The sequence below is a fragment of the Phoxinus phoxinus genome, assembly GCF_949152265.1.
Source record: "Phoxinus phoxinus genome assembly, chromosome: 5".
Lineage (NCBI taxonomy): Eukaryota > Metazoa > Chordata > Actinopteri > Cypriniformes > Leuciscidae > Phoxinus > Phoxinus phoxinus.
The window spans coordinates 42,185,563-42,212,554 of record NC_136880.1 but is presented as its reverse complement, the minus strand read 5'-3'; the positions used below and the strand labels follow the sequence as shown (position 1 = coordinate 42,212,554).

The 26,992-nt window shown below is 38.9% G+C and overlaps 1 protein-coding gene across 4 annotated transcripts in view; it reads left to right on the top strand.

Annotated features, from left to right (window-relative positions):
* The window catches only part of pip5k1cb (phosphatidylinositol-4-phosphate 5-kinase, type I, gamma b), a 68,252-nt gene extending 41,926 nt beyond the window's left edge, over positions 1-26,326 (top strand). For 2 of the 4 annotated variants that reach the window (XM_079612899.1, XM_079612901.1), the window contains exons 8-19: positions 1,243-1,445; positions 3,097-3,180; positions 6,249-6,297; positions 7,750-7,834; positions 8,882-9,043; positions 10,596-10,728; positions 11,898-11,933; positions 12,573-12,680; positions 14,020-14,362; positions 22,694-22,759; positions 24,197-24,280; positions 26,187-26,323. In XM_079612899.1, the coding sequence (XP_079469025.1) occupies positions 1,243-1,445; positions 3,097-3,180; positions 6,249-6,297; positions 7,750-7,834; positions 8,882-9,043; positions 10,596-10,728; positions 11,898-11,933; positions 12,573-12,680; positions 14,020-14,362; positions 22,694-22,759; positions 24,197-24,280; positions 26,187-26,189 (1,356 nt within the window). In that variant the 3' untranslated portion in view covers positions 26,190-26,323. Of the gene's footprint in view, positions 1-1,242; positions 1,446-3,096; positions 3,181-6,248; positions 6,298-7,749; positions 7,835-8,881; positions 9,044-10,595; positions 10,729-11,897; positions 11,934-12,572; positions 12,681-14,019; positions 14,363-22,693; positions 22,760-24,196; positions 24,281-26,186 lie in introns of all 4 variants that reach the window. The other 2 variants (XM_079612900.1, XM_079612902.1) reach the window with 2 other exon arrangements.
* Positions 26,327-26,992: the final 666 nt, after the last annotated feature.

Sequence of the window (26,992 nt, the reverse complement as noted above, 5' to 3'; positions counted from 1 at the left end):
TCTCATCCTGACGTCACGTGTCTTTACGGGATCTTACCGGGATGTGTGTTTTATGCTGCGTTCCAGGCAGGTTTTTGAGCACGTAAATCACGAGTTCAAACCACGACTCATGACTTTGTAGCGTTCCAGGCCAATCACGCCAAACTACCTGATATAAGCATGATCAATGCTGTCAAGTTCAGGTTTACGTCACCTTAACATTTCCATGCGGCAATACACTTTCACGACATGCTTATTGTTTCAGACAGATAACATTGTAATACATAATCGTGTGTGTATTACAATCATTATTGTTATATTATTATTAATTTGACTGCAACGTTATATAAAGTGTTTTCTCACCATGTACCGCCTGCAGAAACACAGCATCCGTAGGGGCTGCCATTGTTGTTTTGTATGGTTTCGCGGGCTATGTGACGTCAGAGCTCGTAACTGGGAGTACATCGATCTAGTACGAGTTCACGGGTGGGAAGTCACGGGTTTGACTGCCGTTCCAGTGCACTTTCACGGGTATAAGGTTAGAAAAACACGGTTACAGGTTGCCTGGAACGCGGCATAAGCAAGCATTTCGAGAAGTGTTTTGACAATTCAGAGCCACCGAATGACGAATACGAAAAAACACATACGAAAATTTCGGACTCAAGTTGCAAGGACCTTGACTCCCTTAAAAAGTACCTAATTGTGTTAGTAACTTTTTTTTAGAAAAGTAATGCGTTACGTTACTCTTGCGTAAATTATTATTATTTTTACCTGGGCTGGGCTTGTTTTGTTTTTTTTTATAACAAAAAAAAGTTATATTTTTGGGCAAATGTAAAGACCCCTTCACACCAATAAAAACAAAACAATCCATAGACATTTTTGTTATGGTTTAACTGAATCATCGAAGGTCAGAAGCAAGTACATTGGTCAATAAAGTGAGATTAAATGCATAAAAATTTATGTTTTATTTAACTGTTTGCATAGTATTCTGATTCTGCATTTCACTGATTTTATTAATTTTGAGGAATATTAAATCTTTTTGTGTGCAAGTGAGATGAGTAAATGCACGCTCACATTTAGCCTAGAACTACAATAACCCTCATGTTCACACACACACACACACACACACACACACACACACACACACACACACACAACGCCTCTGCACTTCGTTTTGTCTCAACATGAGGACAGGAGAGCTGTCAGTCAATAGATGGGAGAGCGTGTCTAAATGTGTGTGTGTGTGTGTGTGTGTGTGTGCAGGTGTTGGAGAGCTTTAAGATCATGGACTACAGCTTGTTGTTGGGGGTTCATAACCTGGACCAGGCGGAGCGTGAGCATCAGATGGAGGGATCTCAGAGCAGCGACGAGAAGAGACCGGCCGCGCAGAGAGCGCTTTACTCCACCGCCATGGAGTCCATTCAGGGAGGAGCCGCGTGCGGAGACTCACTCGACACCGAAGACACGTATGTGTTGTGTTTAAGAAAGATTAGTGGTGTAACAGGACACTGAAGACACGGTTCGATACATACCGTATTTTCCGGACTATAAGTCGCTCCGGAGTATAAGTCGCATCAGTCAAAAAAACAATTTCTTGGGATATTAATGCAAAAAAATTAGTTCATACTCAAGAGTATTAAAAACCTCAAAATGTATGAAGAAAATCATTGAGCAAATACAATGCTATTACTCATTAAAGAGCAGTGAATGCTTTTCTCTTTTTATTTTGTTGTTTGATTAATATTAAGTGCACAGAGGCATCAGGTTTATTACGCACTGTCACTTTAAGACCGAGTGTGCAGATCCAAATGCACGGATGCACTGTACGTTCTGTAAGGACAGACCGACTGTGTTCACGTGAATGCTCTCCAAAACGTACATTTAGACATAATGTTGTGTATTTGTCCATTCAGATGCTAAAGAGAGCTCAATTCAGTCCTCGCGCGCTGTATAGCTGTATTGTCATTCGTCATATAGTAACACAGCTTGTTTTATTAATTTTTTTATAAGTTATGAGCTATAAATAATTAAAGTCTGATATTTAAAATACGCAAGTGAAGGTGCGCAGCTCTGAATGCACGAGCTCTGCGTGGCGCACACAAAAGTTGCCTGACAGCTTTACCGCTTGTTTCGCTATTTGTTGCGCTCAGCAAGTTATGGAACATTTCGGAAAATATCAAGTAGCTATAAAGTCCCATTAAACATTCCACACACATCACAATGACGATGATGAATGTTATTTTTTATTAATCGACCCACGGATTATCCAAAGCGTCCGCGGTATTAAACATAGGCTACATATAAGTCACATTTCTAATATTAGCGCAACTAAAAAAAAAAAAAAAAAAAAAAAAAGTGTATTTATCTTTTGCATGACGCGGGCCATAAAATGAATGTTGATGGGCCGGATGCGGCCCGCGGCCGCCTGTTGAGTACCTCTGGGCTAAACTAACATTAGCCAGCGAGTCCAACAAGTTACCGGTCAGCAAGTTCACCAAGCTCCCGATCTCACTCCTCAACACTGAATACATTGAGTTCTTCCTCGGTGTCGCTTCTGAACAACTCCGCTAACTAGAGCGCCCTCTCGCGGCTGTAGACGGTAATGTTTTCTCTTGGTTCATCTCAGTCAGTATGAATTCATTTAGATATACAAGTCGCACCTGACTATAAGTCGCAGGACCAGCCAAACTATAAAAAAAAGTGTGACTTATAGTCCGGAAAATACGGTACCTCTGTTTTAGGGTCGTGGTTCGATATGAGTTCGGTACAACAGGAAAAAGCTAGAAGTCTAGGACCGGCACTGATTACAGAAATATTGTCACCTTGATATGTTTAATGAGGTTTTGGGCAAATGAAACGCCACAGTCCTTTTTCCTCTGTTCTCTCTAGTCATGTAGGACATATTTTAAAAGTGTTTTTTCATTTCTACAGCACAGACAACCATGTTTTATTAAAAACCCATCTTTGCCAGGAGTGAATTCCCCTTTTAGGATGCTTTGAATTCTATTTTAGAGCTGTTTAAATTCAGATCACTAGTTGGATTTGATAAAACCACACATACTGATATTCTCTGATCTCTCTCTCTCTCTCTCTCTCTCTCTCTCTCTCTCTCTCTAGAATGGGTGGGATCCCTGCAGTCAGTGGTAAAGGAGAGAGACTCCTGCTCTTCATAGGCATCATAGACATCCTGCAGTCCTACAGGTGACACACTGACACACTTATAACAATATTTATTTCTAGTGCTGGGCAACTATTAATCGTGTGTACTGTGTATAATTATTTTGTATATATAAATACACACACATGCATGTATATATTTAAGAAATATTTGCATGTATAAACTGTATATATTTACATTTACATTTATTCATTTAGCAGACGCTTTTATCCAAAGCGACTTACAAATGAGAAACAATAGAAGCAATTAAACTAGCAGTAGGACAACAGTATGTAAGTGCTATGACCCTTCACAGTACAATCCAACGCATTTTTTTTTTATATATATAGAATAGATAAGAAAGTGTTAGTATTACTGGATCAAGTGCTCAAGTGCTGCCGAAAAAGATACGTCTTCAGCAGTTTCTTAAAGATGGCTACAGACTCACTTGCAGAGCGCAATTTACACATCATTTATATTATATATAAATATTTTAAATATAAATTACAAATTTACCTTAAAGGTACAATATGTAAGAATTTTGTAATACAATATCCAAAAATCACTTGCACAGTGTGATATATTTCCTGCAGTTGTGTACTTACAATATCCCAAAAGTCTCTAAATATTTTTTATTTCAGAGAAATTCCAATTTTAAAAAATGGCTCGTCCCGGAAAAAAATGTCGCCTGTCAATGACGCAATATCCGCGCTATCCTCGGTTTCCGCTCGTACTGCCATAGCCATGACGTGGACAACTGCGTAGTGCGTAACGTTTAGCGGCACGCTGTTCTTATTTCGTTCCAAGCTGATTTTGGGACACAGAAGGAGAACTAAACCGAGGCTCAATATCAGCATGGCGTTTTCGAGATGCCGAGAGCTAGCGTCCCTGACAAACTTAGACTCGACAGAGCTTCACGAGTCACGACTGGACAGCGACACCGCTCTTGAACACTCTTTATTAGACAGGTGAGCAAATGTACATAAAACAAATCAATGGTATATAGCTCAACATGATGAAATGATAGAATATGATCTGTATGTTATTCTAATGTTGATCTAGCTTACTAGTAAGCTGCTAGTTTCATATAGCAAACAAACTAACACATAGAATAACATTATAACTTTCAACACATGCTGTTTAGTGTGATAGTGTAGCGTTAGAGCGAGTGAGACAGCGCTGCGTTTCCTCACAAGTTTAATTCGTCAAATAAACTGACCTGTGGGAGTAATTCAGCATTCGCGGGTAGTTTCCTTTATATCCGCGGGACTCGCGTGTGATATCTGTCTATTATTAGCAATCGCGCCCTGCTTCATACCGCTGTAATGTTAAAACACATCAATGTTTTCACTCATCCATTAACATTATTACTTATTAGATCCATCAGCTTGACAGCAAGTCCCAGCATTCAGCTCGTCACTGCGTCATCAACCTACGCCTGTGTTATTGTACGAGGTTAGCGACCCCTAGCGGTGAAAATTACATATTGTAGCTTTAAATACTGTATATACATGCATATGTGTGTGTATTTATATATACAAAAAAAATTATACACAGTACACACACATATATTATGTAAACACAAACTTTTATTTTGGATGTGATCAATATTTGCCCAGCGCTATCATTTAAAATCTGCTCTTTTCTCTAAAGCAGTGTATCTAAGATCCAAGAGTCCAATTTTAAACAATTTGCATATTATCCATCCTAAATATTATGCATGATTGTTGCAATATAAAAGAGTATGACAACGTTTCCTGGATGGTATCATATTTCTGGGGGATTTTCAAAGTATCATCTTAACATTAGCGCTTTAGGCTAATATTGTGCACAACCCTGTTCAAGTTTTTTTTTTTTTTTTTTTATGTTATGAATGTGATATGAAGCTGTTTAAGGTCATGACCTCCTGCATGCAAACACATCAGTATGTAGGATGTGTCAAGACAGATTTTATGGGATGGTTATATATTATATAAAAGTTATATAAAAGCCAGATTTACTTAGATGCAGTCTTCAAATGTGCTCTGTTCTGTAAATCCTGTTGTATATGATCCCTGACACACACCCAATAAAAATACTTAATTTTAATGCCCACATTTTATAGAATAAAGCAAAGCTGTCGAGATTTGAATATATGCTCATCTTTTTAGTGCGTATTATTTTCAGGAGTGCTTTAAGTGTTTGCCATACGAACATCAAACCTGCTTAACATTTAAATGTAACACTTTAAATTGAATGTATTTTTAATATATTTTAAAGTTTATATTATATAATATTTAAGAGCTAGATGTAAGATATAAGTTATAAATAAATTTTTAAAAACAATACATGATTTATTTATTTGCAACATTGTGGGAATATTTGTTTTTAGCTAATTAGACCTTTTTTTAATTTGTGTTTTATGATAAAAAATGCTAAACTATAAATGTATTTAAAAAAATACCTGCTACCTTTTAAGACTCTGGATTAAGTAAATCTGGCCATTTGTTAATTTATTTATTTATTTATTTATTGGCAAAATTGTGACGATATTCTAAAGTGTGTGTTATACAACATATTATGCTTGTGTTGTGCCTTGTAGTTGTTATTAAAAATTAATTATTAAGCAATACTTTTTTTTTAATTGTCTAAATTTTAAGATGCTTAATTAGGTATATCTAGCCAATTATTTATTTATTGGCACAATTATTAATAACTATTTAAAAAAATATATATTATTATTATTTTTTTTAATGCTTTTTTTATTTTATGGTTTTTAAATTGCATATGTTGGTTTTGCGTGTGTGTGGTGTGTGTGTGTGTGTGTGTGTGTGTGTGTGTGTGTGTGTGTGTGTGTGTGTGTGTGTGTGTGTGTGTGTGTGTGTGTGTGTGTGTGTGTGTGTGTGTGTGTGTGCGTGCTCTTTTGCTGAGTCATGTTTATAATAGCTTTATAATCTTCACTAGCGCTGGGGTTGTTTGTGAGCTCTTATGTAAGATTTCAGGAAGACTGCATTAAGTCACAAAAGATAAATCCAAAGCTGTGCCATCATCAGGATCCTCAGCGGTGTGTGCTTCTGTGAATCTGTAAGCTGATGTGTGTGTGTGTGTGTGTGTGTGTGTCTCGTTCCTGCAGACTCATAAAGAAGCTGGAACACACGTGGAAGGCTCTGGTCCATGATGGGGTGAGAAAAACACACTCACAAAATCATCATCCTCCATTATAATGTGTCCTAGTCCTCCTGCCACCTCAGAGCATTAATACACACCCCCTCCATCTGTTCTCAGTCATTCACATATAAACTAACGGCACAGATAATTGACTTATAGAGGACCTGTTATGCTTTTGTCACGTGTTCATCTTTGTTTAGTGTGTAATGTTGCTGAGTTCTTCTCTATATCAGTGTCAGTGTTTCTGAACTCCTGAAACGCCTCCATTGTAGTCTTGAGTTTCTTCCGGGAACGAACACGTCACAATATTCCTCATTATAATAATTAATACGCAGAATAAAGGAGAGTGAGAGTGTGTGTGTGTGTGTGTGTGTGTGTGTGTGTGTGTGTGTAGCTGTACTGGAGATTCACTGAGAGTGTGAGAGAGAGTGAGTGTGTGTGTGTGTGTGTGTGTGTGTGTGTGTGTGTTTAGGGATAGGGGCTGTGTGTGTGTGTGTGTGTGTGTGTGTGTGTGTGTGTGTGTGTGTGTGTGTGTGTGTGTGTGTGTGTGTGTGTGTGTGTGTGTGTGAGTGATAGGGGCAGTGTGTGTGTGTGTGTGTGTGTGCGTGTGTGTGTGTGTGTGTGTGTGATGGATAGGTTGTGTAGCTGTACTGGAGATTCACTGAGAGTGTGTGTGAGAGAGAGAGAGTGTGTGAGTGAGAGAGAGAGTTAGACGGTGTGTGTGTGTGTGTGTGTGTGTGGGTGGGTGTGGGTGTGTGTGTGTGTGTGATGGGTAGGTTTACGGATAGGGGCTGTGTGTGTGTGATAGGGCCAGTGTGTGTGTGTGTGTGTGTGCGTGTGCGTGTGCGTGTGTGTGTGTGTGTGTGTGTGTGTGTGTGTGTGTGTGTGTGTGTGTGTGTGTGTGTGTGTGTGTGATGGATAGGTTTAGGGATAGGGGCAGTGTGTGTGTGTGTGTGTGTGTGTGTGTGTGTGTGTGTGTGTGTGTGTGTGTGTGTGTGTGTGTGTGTGTGTGTGTGTGTGTGTGTGTGTGTGTGTGTGTGTGTGTGTGTGTGTGTGTGTGTGTGTGCGAGATTCACTGAGACAGTGGATAGACTTTGATAAGTATCACTTGTGTTTGGTTTCGCTGTAGATCCGTGAGTGTAAATCTGAGAGCGCGTCTCTATCCATTCGCTTTCCAACTTCTGTTTCTCTCTCCTTCATTTCCAGTCTGTCCTTTTCTCCCCAAATACAGTTTACTGTAGATAATGTGGCCTGAGGTATGACCCAGACATGTGCTTCAAGTTCACACATTAAATCTCCTTAACCACGAATCACAAATGACTGTGATTGGTCTGTCGTCACCAGCGCTGAGGAAAGTGACTCTGAGAAGCTTTAATCGTCATTGGATTAAATAAAATAGTCAAAATAAGAGATTTGCTATTATTTAAACCCACTTTGCCTGATCAGTACATGTGAATGTCCCACAGGACACTGTTTCCGTCCACCGGCCCAACTTCTACGCTGACCGTTTCTTCAGGTTCATGAGCAGCAGTGTGTTCAAGAAAAGCACGTGTGAGTACCGACTGGTAGAATCACTACTGTAAAGTTCCCTGACCTAATTCAATTTAAATAAGGAGACACTTAAAGGGTTAGTTCACCCAAAAATGAAAATAATGTCATTAATGACTCCCCCTCATGTCGTTCTAAGCCCGTAAGACCTCCGTTCATCTTCGGAACACAGTTTAAGATATTTTAGATTTAGTCCGAGAGCTTTCTGTCCCTCCATTGAAGCTGTATATACAGTATACTGTCCATGTCCATAAAGGTAATATAAACATCATCAAAGTAGTCCATGTGACATCAGTGGGTTAATTAGAAGTTTTTGAAGCATCGAAAATACTTTTTGGTCCAAAAATAACACAAAATAAGACTTTATTCAGCATTGTATTCTCTCCCGGGTCTGTTGTGAATCTGCGTTCACGACTCCGCAGTGACGCTGCTGACGGAAGACGCTGATGACGTGTCATCTGGTGCGCCCGAGCTTCGTTTACAGTCTGAGGGAGACGCACGCTATATTCAAGCTATTCTACATTGTTTGCGTGGATATCATTTTTTTAATGGTGCGTAAATGTGCATGTCGCGGATGAGACACTTTTACAGCGTGCGTTTCCCTCAGACTATAAATGAAGCTCGGGCGCACCAGATAACACGTCATCAGCGTCTTACGCCATCAGCGTAACTGTGAAGGATTGACAACAGACCCGGGAGAGAATACAATGCTGAATAAAGTCTTATTTTGTGTTATTTTTGGACCAAACAGTATTTTCGATGCTTCAAAAACTTCTAACTAACCCACTGATGTCACATGGACTACTTTGATGATGTTTTTATTACCTTTATGGACATGGCCAGTATACTGTATATACAGCTTCAATGGACGGACAGATATCTCTCGGACTAAATCTAAAATATCTTAAACTGTGTTCCGAAGATGAACGGAGGTCTTACGGGCTTAGAACGACATGAGGGTGAGTCATTAATGACATTATTTTCATTTTTGGGTGAACTAACCCTTTAATATGACGTGTAATGTGATAGAAGTGCCTGTGGTTTCTCCAGCGCTGAAGGCTTCTCCTGCTAAGAAGGGTCGTGTGGCCCTTAACGTGCCCAAGTTCAGCGGCCCCGGGTCCGCCTGGTCGGCCGGCCAGTTCCCGTCCGAACGAGACCAGAACATCTATGACCTGAGAGGAGCGCGCAGCTTCCCCGTGCTGGAGAACGACGGTACTTTTCACGCTTTTGTTCTTTCCCTGTTTATGTGTTTTTGATCACACTTTAGATTAGTGTCCAGTTCTCACTATTAGCTTTAACTTTTGCCTAAAAAACTCATAATTAATGCTTATTAATAGTTAGTTAGGTAGTGGTTAAAAGTCTGCGTGAACCGGAAGTCGCAACCGACTTTATCTCAGTGTTGTGACGTATTTCCGAGAGAAACGGAATACTAAATGAGGAAAAATAGTGGGCGTGGCTTCTTTTTTTTTCAACTAGCACCTGATTGGATCTAGAAAAGTAGGTGTTTCATTCAGCCGGTCTACTGTCAGTTGGAGGGGCGTGGTTACGGATGTTAAAGGATTAGTTCACTTTAAAAAAAACTTTTGCTGATAATTTACTCACCCTGATGTCATCCAAGATGTCCATGTCATTCTTTCTTCAGTCGAAAATAAATGAAGGTTTTTGATGAACACATTTCTCCATATAATGGACGTCACTGGGGACCAAACGGTTCAAGGTCCAGATGACAGTGTCAGCGCCGCTTCAACGGGCTTTAAACGACACCAGACGATGAATAAGGGTCTTATCTAGCGAAACGATCGTCATTTCAAAAATAAATGAAAAAGTTTAAGTTTTATAAGCACAAACGCTCGCCTTGCTCTGTTCTGTGATGCGTTTGTGACGTCACGTAATACGCAATTACGTTGAAAAGGTCACTCTTGTAAACGGCGTTTGACTTTGTTTGAACGTTCAACCAACTTGTAAACACTGACTCGGTACTTCCGCCTACGTCTAGCGTGACCTTTTCAACGTAATTGCGTATTACGTGACGTCACGAACCCTTATTCACCTATTTTCCGTTATTACAGTGAACTACGCAAAGTAGGGCTGTAAACGATTAATCGAATCCAAAATAAAAGTTTGTGTTTACATAATATATGTGTGTGTATTGTGTATAATTATTTTGTGTATATAAATACACACACATGCATGTATATATTTGAGAAATATTTGCATTTATATACGGCATATATATTTTTATATGATTTATTTTATATAAAAATAGAACTATTTTATATATAAATAAATACAAATTCTTAAATATATACATGCATGTGTGTGTATTTATATACACAAAATAATTATACACAATACACACACATATATTATGTAAACACAAACTTTTATTTTGGATTCGATTAATCGCGCAGTGATATGGAGCTGTAATGCGGTCAAGATCTGCCGGAACTACTTTAGCCGTACGTTTCCCTGAAAATAATTGCACACCTTAGAACGTTCGTCAACCAATCAGATTCAAGCATTCAACAGCCCTGTAGTATAAGCATATTACATGCAACTAACCCTCAACCAAACCCTAACCCTATAGTAAGTGCATGTAGTTATATTACTATATAATTACACTGTAACAATTCCACCTTAAAATAAAGTGTAACCGCAAAACCTAAGAACATATTATTTTTGTTAGCCGGAAGATTTAGATTTCAAATATAGCCATGCTCTGTTAGTTCATGTAATAGTTGTTCTGTGTTGTTTCTGGTGTCAGGTCTGCAGTCGTGCACTCCTCCGTCGTTCGAGGAAGCGACCACAGCGTCAGTGGCCACAACTCTGTCCTCAAACACCTCCATATCTATCCCAGAGCGCTCCCCGTCGGACACCACAGAACACACACGCTACAGGTCCACACCTCACACTCGTGACATGCCAGCTCTTCAGAGAACTAACACTGAAGCTTCATCTGCAAAGTTCAAATGCATGATAATTAGGGCTGTGCAACGATTAATCGCGTCCAAAATTAAAGTTTGTGTTTACATAATATACAGTCAAACCAAAAATTATTCAGACACCAGATATCATTTTTTATATATCAGGACACTATAGTTAATTTATGTAAGTGAGGATAGCAATATGTCTGAATAATTTTTTAGTTTGACTGTATGTGTGTGTACTGTGTGTCTAATTATTTTGTATATAAACACACACACACACACATGCATGTACGGGGAAAAATGAGAATATGGTGCAAAAGTTCATTTATTTCAGTAATTCAACTTAAAAGGTGAAACTAATATATTATATAGACTCATTACATGCAAAGTGAGATATTTCAAGCCTTTATTAGTTATAATTTTGATGATTATGGCTTACAGCTTATGAAAACCTTTTCACAATATTCTAATTTTGAATTTGGGGTTTTCATAATCATAAGCTGTAAGCCATAATCATCAAAATTATAACAAATAAAGGCTTGAAATATCTCACTTTGCATGTAATGAGTCTATATAATATATTAGTTTCACCTTTTAAGTTGAATTACTGAAATAAATGAACTTTTGCACCATATTCTCATTTTTCCAGTTTCACCTGTAAATATTTAAGAAAAATGTGTTTCTCTCAAAATATTTAGATATAATATAAATGATATATATATATAAATATATACATGCACATATTTCTTAAATATATGCATGCGTGTGTGTGTGTGTATTTATATATGCAAAAAATTATACACAGTACACACACATATATTATGTAAACACACTTTTATTTTGGATGTGATTAATCATTGCACGGCCATAATTATAATATTTGCAGATTTCTTGTTACGTCCAATATTGGTTGTTTGTTATGTTTTTTTTAATGCATTATACTTTCAAAAGGCGTGACAATGTACAGATGAGTATTATAATGTATCAGAACTGTGGTTGCAATTATTCATGAGATCATACAATGCATAATAAGGTGCATAAGTAATGCATTAAAAATACTTTTATGATGCATTAAAGTAAAGTGTTGCCTGTGTTGTTCTGACGCATGCATGTGAATATGTTTTGTTCTCTGTTGACAGAAGACACACACTGTCTCTGAAAGACGGCGAGGGAAGGTGAGCTTCGTGTGTGTGTGTGTGTGTGTGTGTGTGTGTGCGTGTGTGTGTTTAGTGTGTGTTTAGTGTGTGTGTGTTTAGTGTGTATGTGTGTGTGTGTGCGTGCGTGTGTGTGTGTGTTTAGTGTGTGTGTGTGCGTGCGTGCGTGTTTAGTGTGTGTTTAGTGTGTGTGTGTGTGCGTGCGTGCGTGTTTAGTGTGTGTTTAGTGTGTGTGTGTGTGCGTGCGTGCGTGTTTTTAGTGTGTGTGTGTGCGTGCGTGCGTGTCTGTTTAGTGTGTGTTTAGTGTGTGTGTGTGTGTGTGTGCGTGTGTGTGTTTAGTGTGTGTTTAGTGTGTGTGTGTGTGTGTGTGTGCGTGCGTGTGTGTGTGTTTAGTGTGTGTGTGTGTGTGCGTGCGTGTTTAGTGTGTGTTTAGTGTGTGTGTGTGTGCGTGCGTGCGTGCGTGTTTAGTGTGTGTTTAGTGTGTGTGTGCGTGCGTGCGTGTTTAGTGTGTGTGTGCGTTTAGTGTGTGTGTGCGTGCGTGTTTAGTGTGTGTGTGCGTTTAGTGTGTGTGTGTGTGCGTGCGTGCGTGCGTGCGTGCTTGTGTGTGTGTGTGTGCGCGTGTGTGTGTGTGCGTCTGGTGTAATCTGTGTGTTCCCGCAGGACTCAGGAAGTGGTGGACGTGCACGAGGAAGAACAGCAGACCATCACTGTGCAGGTGGAGGTGAAGAGAGAGCGAGAGGAGGAGGAGCCGGACGTCTCTCTGACACAGTATGTGCACACACACATCACATCACACACATCACACACACATCACCGCACGACTTCACTGAACAGGGCAGATTAATAAGAGAGAGCAATAATCCCATAAAACACGCTGTTCTGAGTGTAAAGTTCTGCGGCTGATCTGCTGACAGTGAGCAAAGTAAAAGACATACTCAGTAAGAAAATAGTTTTGCAGTGTGCATGTGAATCATATATATATATATATGTATGATATGTTCATGATATTGTCATGATATTTTCAGCTATTTGATTCACAGAGGTTCGATACACAGGAAATGCATGAACCGAAAAGTTGTGTAACTTGAATGCAATGTACTGTAAGACGCTTCGGATAAAAGTGTGTGAGTGTGAGTGTGAGTGTGAGTGTGAGTGTGAGTGTGAGTGTGAGTGTGAGTGAGTGTGTGTGTGTGTGTGTGTGTGTGTGTGTGTGTGTGTGTGTGTGTGTGTGTGTGTGCGTGCGTGCGTGCGTGAGTGTGTGCTTCTGTCTCCTGCTGCTCAGTTAAACACTCAAACACTCGCTCTCAGCGATGTCTAGAGGGGATATTTGCTTTTATGATCATATAAGCTCGATTAAACGATCAAAATATGAATAAAATATATTTTATATTATAAATATATATAAATACATAAATTAATTTAAATATTTTAATTATGAAAGAAAAACAAAACACTAAACTTGGTTATGGTCTGACCAAACTACAGCTTCAGGTTTTATTTTAAAATGCAAAAAGCTGACAGGAAAAAGCACACAGTACATAATCAGTTATTAATATTCCGCTGGTTCTCTCGTGTTTTTGCATACATGTTGTTCATAATCTCTTTGTATGACAGCCTGGACAAAAATTATGTCGCACAATTTGTCAATTTCCCTCAGCCGGACATCACTTTTGACCACTACTGTATATATGTGGTATATAACGGGTTGCTAGGGTGTTTTGGGCGGTTGCTAGGTGGATTCTTACTGTCTGAAGGTGAAGTATGTGTATATATATATATACAGTATGTATGTGTGTGTGTATGTATATATATACAAACTTTTATGTTAGATGAGATTAATCGATTTGACAGCACTAAATAAAATATAAAAATTTTATATTGTGAAAGTTACTAGTAATATTTAGCAAAAATATATAAAACTTATAGAACCTGCTCTGCAGTCTCTGTGAAATGGTTACACTTTTTTTTTTTTATAATATAATTTTTTCATCCATTTTTTAATGAATTGTTAGCTTTTCACCAAAACTATTTTACAATTCACACCTATTATGCAAAGAAATGATTCTCAATCATTTATGACCGTATTTGCCGTTATTTCTTTTTCCAGTGCAGCGCAGGAGAAGCAGGATCCTCCTGATGACCTCGTCCCAGAAACCCCCGTTTCCCAGCAAACACTTCCAGGCGACGCAGCAGATCCCCCGGAGACAGCTCCTCTTCCAGACACCGGGACATCTCGGGCCCCTGATCCAGCAGAACACACTGATCCAGCAGAACACACTGATCCAGCAGAACACACTGATCCAGCAGAACACACTGATCCAGCAGAACACACCCCTGATCCGCCCGGTCCCAGCCCGAACACACTGCGTCCCGACGCGGACAGGCTCCCAGATACCCAGAGCCGGGAGTCTCTGGATGAAGAGGTCGCAGCAACCACTGACATCTACTTCGTAAGTGTGATATTAAAGTGGTGGTATAATGTGCTTTTCACAAGGTGTAAAATAAGTCTCTGATGTCCCCAGAGTGTGTGTGTGTGAAGTTTTATCTCAAAATACCCCACGGATATTTTTATATATCATGTTAAAGTCACTTTTTGAGGGTGAGCAAAAACACACCGTTTTGTGTCTGGCCCTTTAAATGCAAATGAGCTGCTGCTCCCGGCACAGGGGGCGGAGCTTCAAGAGCTCGTGTCCTTTTAACTCTCACACACACACACACACACACAAACACACACACAAACACACACATGCACTGAAAATAGAAGCAACAGGACATCTCTGAATGGTTAGTTGATGAAGTTATGTCGCTTATGTGTAGTTATCTTCTAGTCATTGATTAGCATATTCTGTCTTGATAATCTATAAATCGTGTTCCGGGGGCGGGGTTTATGTAAATTTTAGGGTTGGTGATGTCACTAACCCGGGAGGAATGTCGTGTAGTTCCTACCAGCCGTTTGTTGTAGTTCTTAAAAAACTATTTCTTTAAAAGCAAATATCTCCCTTTGCTTTGAACTTTGAGTGTTGTAACTTTGCAGATGTTGTTTATGATCAAACAGCAACATTACACACTAACTACAGTTAGAAACGTGAAATCATAATCAACCAGCCCTTTAAAGTTCAGTTGAGTTTATTTCTAAAGCACATTTAATGACAGCAACATGGCTGACCAAAGTGCTGTGCGATACAAAATAAAAAAGACCATAAGATTAACAGATAAAAGGAAACCGAGAAGAACATTACAATCAGCGTTTGAAATTAACTTTTCAATCACCGGCCAATTTGACTACTAAATTAAGTTACCGGCCATTCAGAACTTCTACTAGCCAAAAACAAATAATTAATAAGAAGAAGGCATGAGAAATAGAGATCAATTCAGTATTCGTACACTGTGGAGGTGTGCACACTCAAAAACTTCTGTTTAAAACTTCTATAAAAATGTCTATTTTTCGTATGTTTTTTTTTTTTTTTTTACTTCATCAAATAATTCAATAATTATGTAAATAATTTTAGTTTTAGTTAGCAATAACAACACTGGTGGATAATCTTAAATTTAGAGCTGTCAAATCGATTAATAACGATTAATCCCATCTTGCATAAAAGTTTGTAAATATATAATATGATGTGTGTATATGTATGTGTATATATGTATACACACACATACACACACACACATATATATTTACAGACGTTTATGTTAGATGCTTTTAATCATTATTAATCGATTTGACAGCTCTAAATAAAAATATCTTAACAATTAAAATCTAAGTGAAAGTTACTAGTTATTTTCACCAAAAATATAATATCATATGAATATAATATTTATATAAATTATAGAACCTGCTCTTAGTGAGTGCAGTCTCTGTGAAATTATTTTTAGTAATATTATTATTTCATCCAATAATCACAACGACAGAATATCTAGGAAACGCATTGGTCTAAAGGATTGGGACCCTGTATTTACAGTCAATCCAGCATATTTCCCACACTTTAATTCAATATGCACTTGATTTTGGTGGCTTTATGTAGAGCGGGGCTAATTGTAGATCATGTTTCACAGATGGCCAGTCTGGATGATGTAGTGGAGTTATGAAGGTAACATGCATGTGTAAAAGTGTCACATCTTCACGTCCCTCTCTGGGCGAACAACTGCCGTGTCACAGTCTCTCTCTCCTGTATCATTAGGCCTTAAAGGATAATTCCGGTATTTAACACCTTGAGTCTATATTGTAGTTTGTTTTGGATGAACAAGAGTGGTGGACAACATTTTTTTGACAATGGTTCCTCTCTCGAGTTTTTGACTATAAAAGAATTGGCCATGGACCCATTTAACATTGGAGTCAATGTGCATGTCCGAAAATGTCATTAAAACAGCCAATAATGTTCGTTTATAAAACTGTTAAACTCAACGAGTGGTTAGTGGTGTTCGTTGATGATTATAAACAATATATCGTCGCAATATATGATTCCAATCCGTTTATTTTGCTATAGTGGAACTATTTTTTCAGACACTTCACAACCGTGTAACTTCCGCTCAATGACGAATAAAACACGACAGAAACTGAATTTCGCAACACTTTTTGTTTCTGGAACATCAACGAACACCACTAATCACTCGGTGATTTGCACAGTTTTGAAAACTAATGTTAAAGGTTGTTTTAATGACATTTTCGGACATGCCCATTGACTCCAATGTTAAATGGGTCCATGGCCAATTCTTATATAGTCAAAAACTCGAGAGAGGAACCATTGTCAAAAAAATGTTGTCCACCACTCTTGTTCATCCAAAACAAACTACAATATAGACTCAAGGTGTTAAATACCGGAATTATCCTTTAAAGGAGAAGTTCACTTTCAAAATAAACATTTCCTGATAATTTACTCTCCCGCACGTCATCCAAGATGTTCATGTCTGTCTTTCTTCAGTCGAAAAGAAATGAAGGTTTTTGAGGAAAACATTCCAGGATTTTCTCCATATAATGGACTTCAGTGGCAACCAACGGTTTGAAGGTCCAGATGTGAGTTTCAGTCTCGACACGATCCAGCCGAGGAATAAGAGTCTTATCTACACAAACCAGCGGCCATTTTATAAAAATAAATAAAAATAATATACTTTTTAACCACAAATGCCCGTCTTGTACCGTCTCTGAGATGCGCCGCGCATTACATCATCACGTTGGAAAGGTCACGCGTGACGTAGTCGGAAGAACAGACCCAGAGTTTACAAGTGTGGAGTAGGAGGACCGTTCAAAGTTATTGTGTTGAATGACATATTTATATGTATTTGTATCAGTTTATAGTTTAAAATGGTTCTTACGTGCGCATATCCTGATGTTTAAAACGACGTCACGCGTGACCTTTCCAACGTGATGATGTAATGCGTGCCGCATCTCAGAGACGGTACAAGACGGCATTTGTGGTTAAAAAGTATATTATTATTTTTTTATAAAATGTCCGCTGGTTTGTCTCTATAGTATCCAGCTGCAGACCCGCAGCACCACCAGTTTCAGAACCCCAGCGCCAGAACCGGAAGAAAGGGGCGGAGCTTGCGTTCTAACACCAGCGCCAGAACCGGAAGTGAGGGGCGGAGCTTACGTTCTAAACCGAGTAACGCCACCTAACGTTTTAGAGCGTAATTTGCTTAGACACAAAATGGTATGCTTTTATTACACACGAAACGTCATACTTTATACGTATGTTATAATGATACATTAAGATACAGAAACATTGGGCTTCATATTTTTAATATCGTGGTCCGTTGTATGCATTTATATTTACTAGGCTGGTTCTTTTTTTTATAATAATTTTGACAATGTATTTACCTACATATTGTAAATACAGTTGTTATGATAACACATTTATTTCTATTTGTATATAGGACAGTTAAGCTGTCATTTGTAACTATACAAGAATATAGAAACTATTTAGTTATTTTAGTAAAATGTTCTTATTAAAGTGGTACTACAAGCAGGAGTATGTTGTTTGTGCACCACAAATGGACACTTACCAATCAGGCATTTCAAATAATTGTAAACTAGCATGAGAGAAAATGCCACAAACTATTGTAAAGTGACACCATTGTTAAAGTAATTATGAAAACTGGCACCAATCATTCAGAAGTGTGCTGGACCTTGACACTGGCTTTTCACAATGCAGAGTAGTGTACATCTGTAGATCCTATATTATAATGTGGATACAGCAAGTCAAATATTTGAACAAAACATTCGGGAATCTCCAGAAGGAATATATATTAAATTAATTTGTAGTTATTGTAGACTTGTATTGCTTGTCTCATTGTCAATAACTCCCTCACTTCCGGTTCTGGCGCTGGGGTTCTGAAACTGGTGGTGCTGCGGGTCTGCAGCTGGATATATCTGGTTTGTCTAGATAAGACTCTTATTTCTACCAGAAAGACTCAGGAGAGTAAATACGGTGACAATTATCCATTTATTAACAACCCAGCAAGCAATAAGTTCTTTGGCGTAGGCCCCATCCGTAGCTCGCAATCTGAGGGTCCGGACTCTGCATATCCTGCCTGAAGATCAAGGCAGGGGCGCAGCCGACCCCCTGTGAGGGATGGATGGGACCATCCTGGAGGTGGTGGGGAGGATGGAGGGGAGGATTCGACTTGGAGGTGGTGGGGAGGATGGTGGTGAATTGGAGCGTCAGCATCTGTGAACTCAGACATGAGCAGTGTTGTGGGTAACGCGTTATAAAGTAACGCGTTAGAGCAGTGGTTCTCAAACCTGTCCTGGAGGACCACCAACACTGCATGTTTTCTTTGTCTCCCTAATCAAAACACACCTGATTCAACTCATCAGCTCATTAACCCATGTGATAATGAGCTGATGAGTTGAATCAGGTGTGTTTGATTAGGGAGACAAAGAAAACGTGCAGTGTTGGTGGTCCTCCAGGACAGGTTTGAGAACCACTGCGTTAGAGTACTCTAATTACCTTTTTCGTGAAATGTGTAACTTAACGCGTTAGTTTTGTGCGTTAAGTAATCAGTAACTTCGTTATTTTTTAAAAAAAGTAATCCGTTATTTTAAGGAAAGAAAAATCCCGAATAAAAAAATTTCCCCAGGATCAAGACAGTGTTTCTGCGCTTCAATACCCCACCACCCTCAGGCACACGCGCGCAGTCTCTTGCTCTCTCTCTCTCCCGCTCTGCCATGCACGCGCTGCGCGGTTTGGAGCACAGTCTCTGTCTCGCGGGCGCGCTCGCTCTAGATTCCGGGAAATTTTAACTAATTCGCGGGCATCAGTGAGTCGCTATCAATATGCGGGAGACTCCCGGAACTTCCGATAGACTTGGGATGTCTGCATTTCTATACTGAAATAATATCGCCATTATAATTATTGATTTTTTTATTGAAATAATAGCCCATCGCGCATCTCTACTACCCGGGCTGGGAAGGTGTGAATTTTGATTAATATGTTCTGTGATAATAAATAAATAAAACGCTATGTGGAATAGCCTATTGATGACTGTCTTTCCTGTTATTGTTATCCTGCAGTGTTAATTTAGTCGGATGACTGACGTTATTCATTGCCAGGAGTCACGACTTCTAGGTGCATTTAAAGGGGGCCGTGTCTGTCAGTTAAGCTGCAGCATGTGTGAAGCGCTGCAAACGGCTTTTAATTTTTGGTAACGCATGAGTACTCTAACGCGTTACTTTTATAAATAGATAACGCAGTAACGTAACTGATTACTTTTAATTGATGGTAACGTTGTAACCTAATTAACTACTTTCCAAAGTAACTATACCCAACACTGGACATGAGTAAGTGACCAATCTTTTATACCACGAGTATTGGAATGTGATTGGATAGATAAAAGGTAAAGTGACGTAACAATTAAGTCTTCCCGGCAGAACTTCATGCTAAAGCATTCATTCCTCGGCTGGATCGTGTCGAGACTGAAACTCACATCTGGACCTTCAAACCGTTGGTTGCCACTGAAGTCCATTATATGGAGAACAATCCTGGAATGTTTTCCTCAAAAACCTTCATTTCTTTTCCACTGAAGAAAGACAGACATGAACATCTTGGATGACGTGCGGGAGAGTGAATTATCAGGATTTTATACATTTTTTTTACTGAACTTCTCCTTTAAAAAGCTTTCAGATGAAACTGGTATTCTGATGAAGGATATTAATATTAATTCACAGACTGTGTCCTAAACACATGACGAGCAATTAGATTTCATCTCTTGTCACGCCTGGTTAGGACACAGCGTCAGTGTGTTGTGGAAATGTTTTGGTGGCGTGAGGGTTTTAGCATGAGGCACAATGTGTGTGTGTGTGTGTGAGTGTGTGTGTATGTGTGTCACACACTCATTATCTTCATATGTGGCGTCTCTCTCTCTCTATATATATATATATTAGGGCTGTGAAACGATTAATCGTGATTAATCGCATCCAAAATAAAAGTTTGTGTTTACATAATATATATGTGTGTATTGTGTATAATTATTTTGTATATATAAATACACACACATGCATGTATATATTTGAGAAATATTTTCATTTATATACTGAATAAATTTTTTATTTTTTATATAATTTATATTATATAGAAATATAAATATTTTATATATAAATAACACATTTTTCTCAAATATATACATGCATGTGTGTGTGTATTTATATATACAAAATAATTATACACAATACACACATATATATTATGTAAACACAAACTTTTATTTTGGATGCGATTAATCACGATTAATCGTTTCACAGCCCTAATATATATATATATATATATATCACTCTCTCTCTCTCTCTCTCTCTCTCTCCCTCTCTCTCTCTCTCTCTCTCTCTCTCTCTCTCTCTCTCTCTCTCTCTCTCTCTCTTAATCTCATTCTGTCGTTTCCTCTCTGTCAGGGATTATCGCCTCCAATTTCCTTTCTTTTTTTAGCTTGTCTCTGTCTCTCTCTCTCTCTGCATTTGCTTATGTCTTGTCTTCAGCGGTTGATCATCTGAATGCTTCTGTAAAACTATAAGTCAACATGAAATGATACTGGCAACCAGTTTGACATCTTTAGTGTGCCGTATTTCTGTGTGACGTACACAAGAGACGAGGGGACGGGATTAGATTTAATCCGTCAGGAATTGATTGGCTGGTGTATAAAGTGTCTCTATATCTATTAATAATAATAATGCAAGTGCACTGTTGGGTGTAATGCATTATGAAGTAATTATTAGTTACTGTCGTTTAATTACATTACTTCTGATGTAATTGCATTAAATATTGTAGAGAACATTTCTATATAAAACAATAGTGGATTTAACATCTAAATTTAACGTCTAATGTTAAAATTTATGTTTTTAATGTAAGCTTCTTTAAAAAAAAAATTTAATCAGTTCAATAATACTTTATGCAATTTAATATTATTTATTTGAAAGAATGAAAAGAGTAGTTTATCCTTGCAATGTTTTAATAGATTAACTTTTCTATTAACTTTATTAACTTTACACTGTACGCTGGTTAACTACCTTTCAATATTAACAAATATATATATATAATTATTATATGTTATAAATAAATGTAAAATATATATAAAATATAGTAACAAGTTTTCTGTCATTTATTATTATTAATAATTAAATATTATTGTCTGATGAGTTATTATTAGGATAAAAGATTATGAAGACAAATGTTTTTGTTTCTTTAGAATAATGTGCGCTGATGAATCGTTCACATCAAGAGCAGGAACATGATTTATGAACGCAAAAACTGATTTTCATGTTGGCATAAATCTGTTTCATTCTCCAGCATCATCATAATCTGTCTCCTCTCTCTCTCTCTCCCTTCCAATCTCTTTTATTTACTCATTCCCCATTTCCTGTGTGTGTGTGTGTGTGTGTGTGTGTGTGTGTGTGTGTGTCTGTGTCTGTGCACTTGTATGTGTGCGTGTGCCTGTCTGTCTGTCTGTGTGTGTGCGTGCGTGCGTGTATGTGTGTGATTGTACTTCTGTGTGTGTGTGTGTTTGTGTGTGTGTGCGCGCTTCTTGTATGCGTGCTTGTGTGTGTGCGTTTGTATGCATGCGTGTGTCTGTCTCTGTGTGCGTGTGTGTGTGTCTGCACATGTGTGCGTGTCTGTCTGTGCGTCCGTGCATGTATGTGTGTGTCTGCGCGCTTGTATGCGTGCGTGTGCCTGTCTGTCTGTGTGTGTGTGTGTGTGTGTGTGCGTGCGTGTATGTGTGTGATTGTACTTCTGTGTGTGTGTGCGCACGCTTCTTGTATGCGTGCTTGTGTGTGTGCGTTTGTATGCATGCGTGTGTGTGTGTGTCTGCACTTGCGTGCGTGTCTGTCTGTGTGTCTGTCTGTCTGTGCGTGCGTATGTGTGTGTGCGTGCGTGTCTGTCTGTGCGTGCGTGTGTGCCTGTCTGTCTGTGTGTGTATGTGTGTGTGTCTGCACATGCGTGCGTGTGTGCGTGCGTGTGTCTGTCTGTGTGTGTGTGTGTGTGTCTGCGCATGTGTGTGTGTCTGTCTGTGCGTCCGTGCATGTGTGTGTGTGCCTGTCTGTCTGTGTGTGTATGTGTCTGCACATGCGTGCGTGTGTGTGTGCGTGCGTGTGTCTGTCTGTCTGTGTGTGTGTGTGTGTGTCTGCGCATGTGTGTGTGTCTGTCTGTGCGTCCGTGCATGTGTGTGTGTGCCTGTCTGTCTGTGTGTGTATGTGTCTGCACATGCGTGCGTGTGTGTGTGCGTGCGTGTGTCTGTCTGTCTGTGTGTGTGTGTGTGTGTGTCTGCGCATGTGTGTGTGTGTGTGTGTGTGTCAGTACGCTGAAGGCAGATATTGGGTTTATTCTCCCGTCCTGCAGCGGAAGCTCAGTTCCTACAGTATCGTAAGTGACCCGATCCGAACACCTCCAGATCAGATATAGTTTCTCTATAGTTTCATTATATCTGGCATTAGCTTTTCTAATACAATCTCAAACACCCCGTGGTTGGGAAACCCTGCTGTGAACTTTAGTTTTAGACATGATTTTAGGGTTTTATTAGCATGATCACCGTTTTGTGTTTCATTGTCTTAATAACAGTAGATTACCTTCATGTGTGGATGTTACTCCAGATGTGAAGAGCAAGGTGTAGTTCAGAGTCCTGACATGATTCCTGGTAGTGTTTTCCACGTAGGGTTAGCAGTATGCAGAGGTTAGTTCCTTCATAGTAGTGCTTGCATTCATATTTCATATATCCACCACCTTTATAGCAGATCCACAGACAGCTAAAGATGTGTAATATGGAAAACTAGTTTACTGTGAGCATGCCAAACATTATATGTTAAAATAGTGAAACTGTGTGCAGTGTGCAATACATTTCAGACAATGTGCTGTGCTGTTTTTCAATAATCAATATTTAATCAATAATAAAATTTTGCGTGAAATCATCTTAACCTTTTAGCAGCCCCATTAAACAACGAGTCACGTCATCACTTCTGGTTCAGCCTTCACTCTGGAAATGCATTACAGAGATCAGAGTTATTATAGTTAACTAAAAATAAAAATATTTAAAATCTATATTTTTAAAATGCCTAATTTTCATTTAGTTTAACTAAAATAACTAAAACCAAAACTGAAATAAAAATTTATAGACATACGGTATTTAATAAGTAATAAAAATTACTAAAAAAACAATCATAATTATTAACAAAAAATAAAAATTTAAAAGTTTAAACTAAATCACACTATTGATAAAAACTGTAATAGTTTCTCAATGATACTAACACTGATTGAGATCATAGTTTCATTAATATTTTAAATATTTTTATATTTAAAAAAATACTAGTGATCATCAGTATTGATTTTTGTGGCTTTTACAAATAGATTTATTTTTTAAATTTTATTTCTATTTTACTTTATTTTACTACATGAAGTTAAACTAAATGAAAATGTCATGAGTTTACATTTATTTTGTCATAGTTAATGAATAAACGTTATAGTTAATATTTATTTTATTTCAAGTAACAAAAATGTTGTTTTATCGCTTTAGTTTTTGTTAAATGTTTAGTTTCATAATGAGATGTGATTGGTCATTCAAATATTGTATTGCACACTGTACAGACAGCGATCGCTTGTGTTTGTCTCTGTCGTCTGTCGTTTATTCTTCCCACTAAATGTTGAATGTCTTTTCTCGTCACACCATGTGTTTGTTCTCTCTGTCTCTCTGTTTCATGCTGTCTCTCTGCACCGCTCGGGCCTGTGTGTGTGTGTGTGTGTGTGTGTGTGTGTGTGTGTGTGTGTGTGTGTGTGTGTGTGTGTGTGTGTGTGTGTGTGTGTGTGAAGCCTCCAGAGGAGAGGAGCTGGATGTACTCATCTCTGCATTACGGCTCAGAGCCTCAGACTGTGTCCGATGGGGAAAGTGACACAGTAAGTGTGTGTGTGTGGGGTGTGTGTGTGTGTGTGTGTGTGGGGGGGGGGGGGTGCTTCAAACCCAGCACTTCCCCAGACTAATCGAGAGAGATCTCTTAAACACCTTTATTTATAGTTTCATCGATCGACACCCTTGTCTCATTTAGTATGCGCGGTTCTATGAATATGCAAATGAGCCCCGCCTCCACTCACTCACTCAGAGATCCACTGGTTGACGATCACACGTTGATCTGATTGGTTACAAGGTAGTGTGTGACGTCAGAAACACCAGCGATTTCACACCGTGTTTTTGAGACTGTCTTTGGTTCACTGCAGTTTTAAGCAGAAAATACTCAGCAATGCTGTCGACTTATGAACTTACACATGCTTTGTCTTATTAAAAAACACCACATAGACACATAAACAACATTGCTCTGAGCTCGTTTCATGACGTGTGTGTGTGTGTGTGTGTGTGTGTGTGTGTGTGTGTGTGTGTGTGTGTGTGTGTGTGTGTGTGTGTGTGTGTGTGTGTGTGTGTGTGTGTGTGTGTGATGAGCAGGTTTAGGGATAGGGCCAGTGTAAGGGGAGAGAATATACAGTTTGTACAGTATAAAACCATTACATCTATGGAGAGTCCTCACAAAGATAGTAAACCAAACGTGTGTGTGTGTGTCGTGAAATGTGAGTGTGTGTGTGCGTGTCGTGAAATGTGTGTGTCTGTGTGAGTGTGTCTGTGTGTGTTGTGAAATTTGAGTGTGTGTGTGTGAGTGTGTGTGTTGTGAAATGAGTGTGTCTGTGTGTTGTGAAATGTGAGTGTGTGTGTTGTGAAATGTGTCTGTGTGTGTTGTAAAATTTGAGTGTGTGTGTGTGTGTGTGTGTGTGTCGTGAAATGTGAGTGTGGGTGTGTGTGTGTCGTGAAATGTGTGTGTGTGTGTGTGTCGTGAAATGTGAGTGTGTGTGTGTGCGTGTTGTGAAATGTGTCTGTGTGTGTGTGTGTGTGTGCGTGTTGTGAAATGTGTCTGTGTGAGTGTGTGTGTTGTGAAATGTTTCTGTGTGAGTGTGTGTTGTGAAATGTGGGTGTGTCTGTGTGTGCGTGTCTGTGTCTGTATGTGTTGTGAAATTTGAGTGTGTGTAGGTGTGTGCGTGTCGTGAAATGTTTCTGTGTGTGTGTGTGTGTTGTGAAATTAGTGTCTGTGTGTTGTGAAATGTGAGTGTGTCTGTGTGCGTGTCGTGAAATGTGTGTGTGTGTGTGTCATGAAATGTGAGTGTATGTGGGTGTGTGCGTGTTGTGAAATATCTGTGTGTGTGTGTGTGTTGTGAACTGTCTGTGTGTGTGTGTGTGTTGTGAACTGTCTGTGTGTGTGTGTCGTGAAATGTGTGTGTGTGTCGTGAAATGTGTGTGTGTGTGTGTGTGTGTGCGCACACGTGTCGTCCAAGGGCATGCGTATATATGTGTGTACAGAAATCTCAAAAGCTGCATCTCATTGCACAGTCGGTGTCGTGTAGAATGCAGGATTACAGTTATTGCATCTCAAAGTGAGTCAAGTTTGCCAGATCATGTTCCTGGATGAACGGTGCGCTGTGTCTGAAGTATGCATCTCTTCATTCTGTGATTTTTTGGCCAATAATATGCACCCTTGTGCTACACTGTAATATATGTATATACTATATATATATATATCATTTAAAAAATACAAAATTTAAGAAATGATAATGCCAATAACGTTTCATCCAATCAGGAATAGTTTGCAAGAAAAGGGTCTGAAGAATGAAAATGCATTTTTTTATATGATCACGTCCCAAATACTGTTCTTACTTCATACTCACTGCTTAAAAGTATGTACTTGGTAGATGTACCTAACTTATCTCCATGTGTGTGTGTGTGTGTGTGTGTGTGTGTGTGTGTGTGTGTGTGTGTGTGCAGTAACTGAGGAGCTCCTGCTGTGACGTGATCTGATCCCGACTGGCCGACTCTTCTGAGGACGATCAAGTAAAAAGAAAAACATCTTCCTTTTCTACTTGGGTTCCCCGTCCCACTCGGTTCCCCTGAAGAGCAACGTTATCTCTCAGTGTGTGTGTGTGTGTGTGTGTGTGTGTGAACCCGACCATCTCACCGCCAGGACGTGCTTCGATCCCTGAAGAACATTGCGTGAAGTTGTGGACGACCCATAATGCACCTCTTCAGTCATGAACACAGTGTGTCCGTTCCTCATCCGAACGACGTGTCGGCGCTCCCGAACTCCGTGCGTCCGGCATGGAGCTTCTGTCATTATGCAATATGAACGTCTCCCTGTGATCGCATGATATATCTTGATTTTGTGGACGTCAGAGATTTTCAGAACGGAATATATAGTTCAGATTTGCGGTTTAAAAACATCCCCGGAGACTCGATCCAGCTGTGAACTGAAGACACATCACACATCGTCAGATCTACGGCACGCGTCCTTTTCTACATTTATTTCTCTGTGTTTATTCATAAGACAGATTAATTTTACTATAGATCATATTTTGGTCTGTTATACCATTATAGATCTGTTTTTAGTCATCATTACAACACGGTGAGTCACTCTATCCTGGTCAACACTGCAGAAAATCAGTATTTTAATCAGTATTTTCAAGTAAAATGCCTAAACATCCTTAAATCAAGACATTTGCTTGAGAATTCACATTGGGTTTATATTAAGATCATGTATTTTTTTTACTTACTCTACTGGCCATCTTTATTTCTTA